Source organism: Electrona antarctica, assembly GCF_951216825.1.
Source record: "Electrona antarctica genome assembly, chromosome: 13".
In the NCBI taxonomy this organism is placed as follows: Eukaryota; Metazoa; Chordata; class Actinopteri; order Myctophiformes; family Myctophidae; genus Electrona; species Electrona antarctica.
This window is the reverse complement of record NC_136794.1, coordinates 17,102,962-17,115,461: the sequence shown is the minus strand read 5'-3', so window position 1 is coordinate 17,115,461 and position 12,500 is coordinate 17,102,962. Positions and strand designations below refer to the sequence as shown.

The window sequence follows — 12,500 nt, the reverse complement described above, 5'->3', positions numbered from 1 at the left end:
TGCGCGCGCGCGCGCGCGCGCGCGCGCGCGCGTGCGTGCGTGTTCATTCGTGCATATGAATATGAATATTTCATTCCCCTGATTTGTCTTTTTTCTCCTTTTTTGGTCGACTCCTCTGTGTACCACCAGAGGGGTCGACTCCTCTGTGTACCACCAGAGGGGGGCTAAGTACGGTCGACTCCTCTGTGTACCACCAGAGGGGGGCTAAGTACGGTCGACTCCTCTGTGTACCACCAGAGGGGGGCTAAGTACGGTCGACTCCTCTGTGTACCACCAGAGGGGCTCCTCTGTGTACCACCAGAGGGGGGCTACGGTCGACTCCTCTGTGTACCACCAGAGGGGGGCTAAGTACGGTCGACTCCTCTGTGTACCACCAGAGGGGGGCTAAGTACGGTCGACTCCTCTGTGTACCACCAGAGGGGCTCCTCTGTGTACCACCAGAGGGGGGCTACGGTCGACTCCTCTGTGTACCACCAGAGGGGGGCTAAGTACTGTCGACTCCTCTGTGTACCACCAGAGGGGGGCTAAGTACGATCGCCTCCTCTGTGTACCACCAGAGGGGGGCTAAGTACGGTCGACTCCTCTGTGTACCACCAGAGGGGGGCTAAGTACGGTCGACTCCTCTGTGTACCACCAGAGGGGCTCCTCTGTGTACCACCAGAGGGGGGCTACGGTCGACTCCTCTGTGTACCACCAGAGGGGTCGACTCCTCTGTGTACCACCAGAGGGGGGCTAAGTACGGTCGACTCCTCTGTGTACCACCAGAGGGGGGCTAAGTACGGTCGACTCCTCTGTGTACCACCAGAGGGGGGCTAAGTACGGTCGACTCCTCTGTGTACCACCAGAGGGGGGCTAAGTACGGTCGACTCCTCTGTGTACCACCAGAGGGGGGCTAAGTACGGTTGGGAACCTCTGCCTTACAGTATGTGATCATGGCAGTTTGGCTAACAAGAGCACCCTCAAGATTAAGCACACAGCTGACAATAAGGAGTTAATAAAAACGAAAGGTAAAGGATAACAATGAGGATAACAATGGCTTATTTCTAGAATGGACTTTTGTTATTTGTATATACAGATAGACCTACAGTAGGCTATGAGAACAGAGGTAGAATGACTACTTGACAATGCTTCCTGTGTGACTCTGCTCTCCATTGAAGGTTGGATGGGCAGTTTCCCTTTCATTCAGTTCCAGAAAAGTTTCATTCAGAAAACGGCTTTTCAATATCACCATGACAAATTGACTTGAGATTGTATTTGGCATAAGGTGTGACCAAAGGTTTTATAGGTCCATATACCCGCGCCTTGGCTCATCTTGTCTGGCTCTTCCTATAGCCTATATATCAAAGTAATAAATTGCGTATAGTTCCACAATAAAGGGACAAAAAGGTGTCTGGCATCTCAGACAGCTGTGACCCTGAGTTACCTAGCAACAGCTTGTGCCCAAAAGGAGAAGAGGTATCTGCTATACACAATTGGTAAAAGGATGGATGGAGCATCATGGGATATTATACTATGTTGTGTGCTGAAAGTTCCTGCACTGGACGTGTGTGTGTGTGTGTGTGTGTATGTGTATGTGTGTGTGTGTGTGTGTGTGTGTGTGCGTGCGTGCGTGCGTGCGTGCGTGCGTGCGTGCGTGCGTGCGTGCGTGCGTGCGTGCGTGCGTGCGTGCGTGCGTGGCTGCGTGCCCTGCAAATCTGTTCCACCTGTACTTTTGTACTTGGATATGTCAATAATATTATGTAGTCGACATTTTAAAGTTGACTTAAAGGTGGTGTATTAAAGTGATATTGTTGGGTCAAAATAAATATGAAATAGCTCACTATTCTGATAGTAATCATTGCTATATAATGCTTGTAACAGGGGTCTCTTTCTGTCTCTCCAGTAAACAGAAAATACATTTTCAGTTCAGGATTCGTATTTCATCCAATCAGGAGGGAGAACTTGTCTCATACGATACAGGATAAACAAGTGAAATTGGAAGTGAACCAAAGGAAAATGAGCAGACAAAATTGGAACAGACATACTATAGAATTGAAGCTAATAAATGGGTTCTCTCTCCAGATTGGATGAAATTGGCAACCCACCTGATTTTTCTTTTTCTGTTTATTAAAGAGCTGGAGAGACGGACAGAACCCTGTTACTGAACAAACACTGATCAGCAATGATCAGAATATGAAACTTTAACAAAATACATATATATACACAACACCTAACTAATGAAGGTTCAAGGCAGCCAGTGATGGAAAGTTAAGTGCAATTTTGAGGTATTTCCAATTTCTAGTAGGCCTACTTTTACTTCTACTCTCAGAGGCAAATATTGTACTTTTACTCCGCTACAATTATTTGAAGACTAAAGTCTTCAGCCCTAAACATACTTCAGCCCTATTTTTGGCCATTTGAAAATAGCATGACTACAAGCTGACAATACTTGATATTTTGAATTCCGGACTTTCACTTGTAACAGAGTGTTTCTACATTGCAGTATTGATACTTTTACTCAAGTAAAAAACACGAATGAGTACGTTTGCCGCAGGCAGCAGCAGCTATTCACAGTGAGTGTTTCCACTGTCAGCTCTCTGTGATGTGACTAAAGTGAGTTCCTTCCTCAGAGGACCTTTCCTCTCTTCTCTGTCAACCTGACATCGAAGCATACCTCTCCGTTTCCCACCCGATGCCCCTGTGGCAAGAGAAACGAGTGTCCTGTGTATTGCCTGTCGAACTGAATTGGCTAAACTGAAGTATTATTTAGTTGCTTAGATACACAGCTAATTGAAGTGACAGACTTTTTTGTGCCGGTGGTGAGCCAACATTAGCATTTCTCTTGCGGGCAAAATCTCACTTGGGGATTCCCTTGTGTTGTCATCAGGTGTGTAGACCGCCCATAGCAAATCCATCTACTCTGCTTTTCCGTTCACGCTCCTCTGAACCAATTATATGTTTGTCACAGGTTTGTTTTTTTCTGCCTGATCTTATTTCCCACTCTTGTTTTTCAATTAGGCTGCTGTATGGTTTGGGAATCTTCTGTTCATGCCTGAAAACAAGATTGGACCAAAGGCTCTTGAATGTGAATGCTAAATGTTCTTACATTTTGTATGAAAGAATTGGGGTTTTGTTGGGTTGAGGTGCATGTAAATTGATTGTTTGCTTTGTCGGTATATGAATGGAAGGGGATGACACTGGCATGTATTATATTATGTTGTATTCAACCTTGTTATTTTAAGTGTATGCATATAGAAAGAACGGGCCAGAACTAGGGGTGCACGATTATGAAATTATGCCCAATATCCGATCTCCGATTATTTTCAGGGTCATATCTGCCGATACCGATTCTGACTGATTCCGATATTATATGAATTATGCTGACTTCTAACATTGGAAATACACAAAACAAAAGCCACATTATTATTCCATCATCAATATCTGTGAAAATAATCTGGATAATTTTGATACCGATATGGCATGTTTATGGCCGATATGGCCGATTTCGATATGCTACCGATTTTATCGTGCATCACTAGTCATACGAGGGTCGGTCTACTCTAGATGAAGAGAAGCGAGGATGGCTCACCAGGACACGAGGACAGGTTGAGAACCACAGAACTACTATAACGTTATCATCTTTCTCTCCCTCCTTCATCTCTCTCCTTTGTTCACACCCCAGTAGCCATGGTTACAAAGCTGATCGATTAGATGCCATCTGATTCCAAATAAGCAGAAACAAAAGATGCCAGCAGATGGTAACCAGCCAGAGAGAAGGATTGAGGGAGGGGTGGAGAGATGACAGGAAAGGGGGAAAATAGGAAACAACTGTGGTTTATACAGTATATCAGTATCTATAGTAGGCTATGTATATTTATTATAGCGTTGATACTTCTGGACTTATCTCTCATGCAAGACAGCTCCACTCACTGCCCTACTGTTGTTCTTAGTAGGAATAAACACAGAAGCAGCCGAGAGGAAGTGGACTAAGAAAGGGGAGGAGCCACCGTTTCTTTTTCGACACAAAAAAGGTGCTGCCTTTTTACCAAATGGGTTCCCAGATTGCTTCTGGACTAACCCTGAGATGAGGCTGACAGGAAACAAGATATTTTAGTGAGAAGCAAGTGCCTGAAGGAATTATTGGCTGTTTGTCCACACTTTAGAAAGGAAAAGTCAATTAACGTTATGGACAGAGGACAGGATATAGAGAGAAAATGTCCAACACTAAGAAACAGATGGTCCTCAAATGCACTCAATCCTCATGGGAGAAAGAGAGACTCAACATGAAGAGGCCCACAACCCTACATAGTCAGAGACACATTTATTTTGGGATTGAAATTCTGCCATTTGCACATGCACTAGATACATGAGCTTTAGACTTAAACTGGGGAGTGGAGAATGTATAAAATCATGTATATACGCAGTACTTGGACAGACAGACAGACAGACAGACAGACAGACAGACAGAGAGGCACGCACGCACGCACGCACGCACGCACACACACACAAGCTCAATGACAAATGCAGACATGAGCATGCACTTGCACTCACTCTCTCTCTGTCGCTCTCACACACACACGCACTCACGCACGCACGCACGCACGCACGCACGCACGCACGCACGCACGCACGCACACACGCACGCACGCACGCACACACACGCAGGCAGGCAGGCAGGCAGCCATACAAACACAGATGAGAGAGGAGGTGAAAATGTGGGGTTTGGGGCTCTGTCCTTTTACATTATCAAACAGATGGTGTCCAGGCCGTAGCTGGCAAGGGGTGCACCCTGGAGAGGTGGAGGGGATGGGGGATTGGGGGGGGGGGGGGGGGGTCGGGGGAGAAGACATAGGAAGGGGAAGAGAGTGTGCAGAAGGGCAGAGAACCTGTAAATCCTCTTCTAATTCTATTATGCTCACATATGCTGAAAATCACAATGGTTGTCATTGATTACTGGAATGTTAAGTCTAACATCTAACTAAAAGGTGAACCAGTTTTACAACAAATTACAGAAACGATGAACAGATTGGCAGAATTGATCGCAGTTGATTCAGTAATTAGGACAAATTAAGCAGTTCAAAGGTCACCCAATATGTCATCCTACCTAAAGGTGACACAGGGAATCAATAAATGTGATCCATCCTTCTGTCAACATGACAGAAACATGATGTGTTGCCTTCAGACTGTAGTGTCTGGAAAGTGAGTCTTGTCATTGCACCAATCATGGAAATATCACGTTTGTACATATAGGACTGTGACATGCAGTATTACTCAGGTGCATGACCTGGCCTGTTAGCTATGTGACCACATAAGATAACGCTGTATTTGTAGCAGACGCCAGACAGACAATTATTTTGACAGATATACTGCACAGGGCGAGCTAATAGCCCTGAAGAGTGTAACAATACACCATTCTCTCCTCCATCCTCCCAGATGCCTATGCCAGTCCTGTTTATTCCTTACAGACTCAGAGGATGAGGTGCTATACTCCATACCACAATTATTGTTGACACCTGGCTGTGCATGCGCACATATATGTTCACACACATGAACATGTACAGTACACGCCATTCACTCTGACCTCACCCCCCCATGAGGCTGACAGTGTGCCTTCATTTTGACAGAGTGGCTACCACCCGGCCAAGCTATTCCCAAGACAACCCTTAAATCTCATCGGGACCGGGGAGCACATGATGCCATATGCTTGTTTTTCACCGCTGCTGTTAGTGTTTTGTGAGCACGTAGGCTACTCTTTCTCACAACATGCGTGTCTATAGGAAGGCTTGAATCTTAAAGTTATAATCATGATGCTTTTCAGCAGGGTGAGCAGTGTATTCACAATGATATTTCCCTCTTCATCATGGTCACACAGTGACCATGATACTGATTCTGTCCATCCATAGACTCCCCTGCTTCCATGATAAATATCTCCTGGTACTGCTGTATCTGTGGTGTCTGGTGTGGTTTGCTAGCAAAGTCTTAAATAAGGGAACGACGACAGATGTTTCAGCATTATTGCTGTGATAGAGGCAATTGCTGATTTTGGAATTCGATAAAAAGAAATGCACATTTCGCTCAATTTTGTCTCTCTACATTCTCAAGTAACGCTAAACCGATTGGAACATAGTATAGATTCAAATGTTTTTCAGCTTAGTGGCGTGGACTAATCAATATATTCCCTGTCAATAATCTTTGAGATTAAATTAAACCACAAAACAACTATATAAGAACACAAATCCACACATTATAATTGAGTAAGATTGAAAGACAGAAAGAGAGAGGAGATAAAGGTTTTTGGCAACATATAGGCTAGCCATAGCCTATCATCTCTTCCTGTGTGTCGTCACTTCAATCCAGTCTTTATCAGGGGATCGTCATATCTGGCGCACAATCAGCAGGAGGAGGAGGAGGAGGGGGTCGGCACTCTGCACGCGCTCTTCAGGAGTTCCGTGGAGAAGAGGAGGAAGCTGACAAATCAAGAAGGCGAACTGTCACTTAAGATAAAAGGATAACCCCTGCAGCATAGCGTGTTGGGCACCTGGACAACATGATGATGGACGACAAGGAACAAGACAAAGAGGAATTGGTGCAGTTTGTTTATCTTGGACTTTGGCCATCTATTTAATGCAAGGACGGAACCTTTAGGCTATTTCCGTTTGGATTTATATAAACTAACTAAACTAAAGGAAGACAACAAATGTGTTTTTTTTGTTTTTTTGTTTGTTTTTGTTTTGTAACTTTGCATTTCAAGACGGACCTCACTGACTGCGTTGTTCTGAGGCGGGATGTGGCTTAATGAGAAAAGACAAGACAGTTGCATTCATACCGTGACACTTTGGAACCACTTGGATCAAGATTTTAAGAACTTGGTAGGTTGAAATAAGATCACATTACTTCTTTTTTGATAGGATGTAACATATATTTATGGCATAATTTGAATCGTATAATTGCATTTATTTTAATGAGCGATTGGCATAGCCTGTTCATAGTTTTCAGACTTCTTAAAAAAGATCGCTCTATAGCTCCCTGCAGTTGTAGTAGTGTTGTTATTGTTAAAGCACATGCATGGAACTGAACTTTGTTACTTTTATTATAGGTTACTTTGTTTAGCCTTAAATAAGTTATTCGTGCTGGTCTGGAAAAAAAACGCAAAAGGCTGTTCACAGCTCACATTTTGACAGGTAATCCCGGCTGATAACACTATTTCCATAACAGTGTCCATGTTGTGTGCCTATAGTCTAGTTATCTTCATGCTGGCACATAGGCTACATTTAACATAGCCTACAGTAGACATACCCACGATTAATATCTTTAATTGTAATGTGTGTACTCGAATTAGCCTATATAGCCCTGCCCCTATACATTCATTCACCGCAATACGAAAATAACTTGCATTGTTTCAGCACCATGGACAGCACCTATAGCTATAGACAGCACCGGTCCCTCGTTAAAAGCTTGCAGCCAAAGGACATTGATTAGACGTACATTTGTTCTGATTCTGAAGCTATTTCCTGTGATTCAATAGTTTACAAAAAGCATTTAAAGACCAAGTTCAATTAAAGACCTGACTGTAACATCTCATCCGACCGTCTCGCTCTCGCTTTCGGCTGCTGCACATGCTTTATACTATAGCCTTACTAAACTTTTGTCTTCTTCCTGTAGAGATTTTGAAGCTTAGATGATGATGCTCAGTCCAGACCAACCGGACCCCGACCTGCCCTGGGGGCAACCAGACACGGAGACACTGCTGGACTCTTTCAAGGTAGAGTGCGCGCCTATGCCAGCCGAGCCCATGGACAGTGAGGGCAAGGCGCGCTCCCTGGCAGTGCCCGCTCTCAGCCGAGAAGAGAAAAGACGGCGGAGGCGCGCCACAGCCAAATATCGATCTGCACACGCTTCCAGGGAGAGAATCCGCGTCGAGGCGTTCAACATGGCCTTTGCGGAGTTAAGAAAACTTCTTCCAACGCTCCCACCAGACAAGAAATTGTCCAAGATTGAAATCCTGCGATTAGCAATTTGTTATATCTCCTACCTCAATCATGTTTTGGATGTATAGGGCCAGGTAAGGTTATATAAAGACCTGCCAGCTGGACAGTTGTAGAGGTTAATGGCTGGCACGCCTGGCATTAATTGGCACAATTGGCCCTTGATCTTTGTTGCTACCAAATGGGTGGTAAATGGTAAAGAAGGAAAAAGTCTGTATAGATTGTCAAAGCTGTATACAGAATCGGCTTTACATTTGTATGTAGCCTGTTTTTTGTTTACAGTTTGTACCAATTTGTGTAAATGGCCTATTTTAGCCTATCTGTTGCATCTTCTGTTTAAAAGCAATCATTATACATTATTGTAAAGGGATATTGTTCATGTATATGCACTTTTCTATAGCGCTAAATAAAGCCCACAGGCCCAAATACAATTGTGATATGAATGTCTTATATGTATCATGCAATATGTTGGAAATTCTAAACTGTTAAATACACCCTCAGCAACAGCGAAGCCTTTCAAGGTGCTATCACATATGTCAATGATTGTAATGTTCCTTTTAATTTAACTTCCTTTTGAATGTGCTATGGGTATAGGCCTATACCCTTTCAAATAAATATTTTACATGCGACTGGCGTTGTTATTGGTAGTATTTACTGTTCTTTGGTCGCCTATAATGAAGGCCATGTAGTTTGGGTGAGGTCCCCGTCATGGGACGACAGCACCTTGGTGGACAGCGTTCCCCCTACAGATGGGGCAGGTGTTCCCTAGACGAACCGAGACAGCCACATTACGACCCATCCGTCTGCCTCGTCCCTAGGGACACGCGTATAGGCCTATATATTGAGCAAAGTGTGAAATGAAAAACAAAGGCTGTTTTAATGTTTAAGTAAACATTTGATTGTAGTAAATTATAATTCTATAGCACAATTCTGTAATCCAATTCACATCAACCAAAAGTTAACAGAAAACCTTGTGCCTTTGCCTGTCCTTTCCATAGATATGTGTTCCTCTCGCGTCCATTTATGCGTGTCGTTGTGGTGTAATGTGGCCCCAGGGGTAGAGATTGTCCCTGTCCACTCCAGCAGCAAGAGTCTGCCAGCCCTTTGTCTATACGCGAGAGAGATAGAGAGAGAGAGAGAGAGAGAGAGAGAGCGAGAGCGAGAGCGCGCGCGCAATCATGGTGATGCAGGATGGCCAAGGTTTTTAAATCAGTGGGGCAAGGAAAACTGACTGGCCTGGTCTAGTCTGTAACTCTGTAGCCTATATTTATAGCTTATGTAGGTCAAACACAGAAACTAGGCTGTTTTCAAGTTTTTGCCACCCATGCAGGCCTCACGTGCCTTTATAAGATACCAATTACCAAGAGAGATCTTAAAAGGTGTTTGAAATTCTATCGGCTATATAGCCTTTACATTCAGATCGAGGAACATGGTGAAAAGCTGAAACGAGATATATATTTTTGTATTTTTTATTTTTTTTGCTATTTGCTGTTTCAAATTGTAGAATATTTGAAGTAGCCTATATGGCTCTAACCGGCATAGGCATAGGCACTATGCTTTATATGGAGTACGACTGCCCTCTGTTGATGGCGTGCAACATATAATGCAATTCTAGACGACGATAATTTCAAAACGTGAGACCGATAGCGAATGAAATTAAAATCCATTCACTTATTTTCTTTTTGGCCTTTTTCGTCCTAATTTTCTTCTTTACGACCAGGCTACTGCACGTAGGCCTACGGTTGATATCTAGGCTAATTGCTGCTGTCTCTCCTCATTGGTCCTAATCAATTAATTCAATGCCTGCAGCCTGGGTATGCCTATCCTTTAAGTATAGGCATTTATTGTGAAACTTGCCACAACGCATGGTGCCTATTAGGTTAGTGGTGAACGGACGGTTTAAAATAAGTTTAGATATATAGGCTATACTAATAGTAAGATATGGAGGGGGGCTGGGGGGGGGGGGGGACTTACATAGGCTAAACGGCGGTGCATAATGCATATCATTCCTTTAACAAGTGTAATAATGCCCTCTAGCGTGTACATTCATAACTGCATCCAGCCATAGGCCTGCCTCTGGTAGAAATAGAAAGTCGCGCATGGAGGAGCTCCTTCAGCTAGCAGCGGATGATCAGTCGGGTTTGCAGCCTAGGTGCGCCCTGCAGCAGCGCAGTGGCATAGGCTATCTTTCTTTACATCGTGGAGGAATGGCATAAGCTGCATTTTCAAGGGTGAGTAAAGCAAGATCTAGATATAGCGGAGCCTAGTATATTTTTTATTGTGATTATTTTCATCATGCATACCGGCATTTTAAAAGAACACGAGCCAGAAATGATATACACTGATGAAGTTCAATAGCCTACTGCCGTTTTGAAAAAATGGTTTCCCTGTCTCACGAGACAGATGTAACGCTTATTTGTAGTCTGCGTGAGCTCACAATTTATGTTCTTCATGCGTGTACATTTGCCTATTTATTTATTGTAAACGCCTGAACAGAACACATAGCCTAACGTGCATGGTATTTGGGCTGAGAGCCGGTGCTCTGTCTGCTCATGCTGCAATTGAAACGAGATCTTTTGTAACCGAACCTCTGTATCACTGTGACAGAGACAGAAGTAGCCGACTAGGTCTCTCTATACTGAGAGCATCGTTCCAGCTCAAGCTGTTCTGCTTTGAGCTCTATAGGTGCATTCTATGTATGGACTATGGAGTACCGTTCATCATCAGCTGTTTTGCCTTTACGCCTATTCTGACAGCACAGTATAGGCTGCACAGCTGGAGGAGCCTGCTGCCTGCTGCCAGTTATTGTAAGCTTGAATGAAGCAACTTCACGTGACTGCTAGGTCCATTCGTTTCTACCTTGGTAGCCTCATACCGTTGGACGCATAATGGGGCCACGGAATTGTACATCACCTCCCTCCATTCATTATTGAATCGTGTTGATAGGTCTAGTCTTAACAGGTGAGTGACACTGGGCGCTACACTCCACTGAGAAATAGGTTTTTGATGACAATAATCCAAAAATATAAATTTTCTTGCACTTGAGAAACCACATCATTGACCTTACCTTGCTTTGTTCACCTTTTCTCTTACGGCTGCGCCTTAAGGTTGATCTTGTTCAAGACATCTCTTGTTTCTTGCTAAAGTTGCAGTGCATTCCACAGTGTGACACACTATGAACCATCCCTAGGGTCCCTAGCATCCTTAATCTCTGGGGATAGCATTCTGTTGCAAGCTACACATTTGTAGATTTAATTTGCTACAAAGAGTTTGTCAAAGAGATTTGGTGTAGACTGTAGAGGGAAGAAACCCTATCAGAATCCCCCATGGCGTCTGTACTTGGTGCCCTCCTTTTTCCCTTGCACCAAAGCTCTTGAGCTTGTAGATCCGCTATTTTTGCTGAATGTTCGCACCCAGAATAGGAACACAAGGATTCATGTTATGTGGTTAAAAACTCACCTTTAGAGTGATCAGAGGCATTTGAATTCTGCACATGGATAGCAGAGATTGACTGCATTAATGGAAGTGTGGTAGTATTTTTTGTTTTTGTTTTTAGCTTTCCACACAATAAGTTATTTTATGTACACGCCAGTCTGAACACTGGTTTAGCCCCTCCCCTAACCCTCGAGCACAATGTCTCCATCTCTATTTCTACTCTATTTTGATGTTGTTCCACACAAGAGGATCAAATGTGAAAGTTTGCATTCCTGAGAGTTGTGTCAGCTCCTAACTATCTCCTTTACCTTTTGTGAGGGCTCTTGCGTGCGTGCGTGTGCGTGCCACGTGCGTGCTTGTGTGCGTGTACATGTGCATGCATGCACATAATAGAATGAGACACGGAGGCCTTCCAAAGGGCAGCACTGTGGGAAGGACCTTCCAGTCATGGATAACAAGTTTGATTCCATGTGATGATAACCAGTATCTAGTTACGTACATTTAAAAAAGAAACTCCTGTTCCAGGTCTGGCACTGTCCTCTGTTGAAAAGCCACTGTGAGTGTTATTGCAAGCAAAATAAAAAAGGTCTCCACGGAGCACAGATCAGCCGGGTCAGGTAGGTTATTGTGGGCCAGCAATGTTCGGAATTCGTCAATCAGGATGGAATATGATGGATTGGACGGATCCGTCTTGATCACTTGACTATAGAGATATTGCGTGATGTTTGGACAAAATCTGTAGGTGTAGGCTACTGTCAAACTGTGTTTGGCGGTCTGGGCCGCGGCTGAGCGGTCCGGGCACCTGGGCTGGTGGTCCAGCCTGGTGGCGTGTCGCGGGTCCGGGTCCCGAACCCGTCTGCCTTTGCCGCATATCTTCTCCCCGTCTCTCTCCCCCTTTCCTGTCTAATTTCTGTATACCCTATCAGTAAGGGTGTACAGACTACAGAAAAACCAAAAAAAGGTCTAAAAAAGCTCTAAAAAACTAAAATCACACCCGTGTGAAGTGAGTGGTGCAACTCCGTGTGGGGGTTTCCGGGGGGAGGGGGGGGGGGTTCCAGACCCACAGGAACGCACCCAGGGTGCCGGCCCGGTTCCGGCGAG

General features: G+C 44.4%; 2 protein-coding genes across 3 annotated transcripts in view; both read left to right on the top strand.

Annotated features, from left to right (window-relative positions):
* Positions 1-7,657: 7,657 nt before the first annotated feature.
* Positions 7,658-8,035, top strand: nhlh2 (nescient helix loop helix 2; the record flags this gene model as incomplete). Its single annotated transcript, XM_079517675.1, has 1 exon — positions 7,658-8,035. The coding sequence occupies one exon, from the start codon at positions 7,658-7,660 to the stop codon at positions 8,033-8,035; it is 378 nt and encodes a 125-aa protein (XP_079373801.1).
* Positions 8,036-10,101: 2,066 nt separating this feature from the next.
* The window catches only part of LOC306935320 (vang-like protein 1), a 28,073-nt gene continuing 25,674 nt past the window's right edge, over positions 10,102-12,500 (top strand). For both annotated transcript variants that reach the window (XM_079518319.1, XM_079518318.1), the window contains exon 1: positions 10,102-10,195. The gene's annotated coding sequence lies outside the window, so the exon portion shown is untranslated. The remainder of the gene's footprint in view (positions 10,196-12,500) is intronic.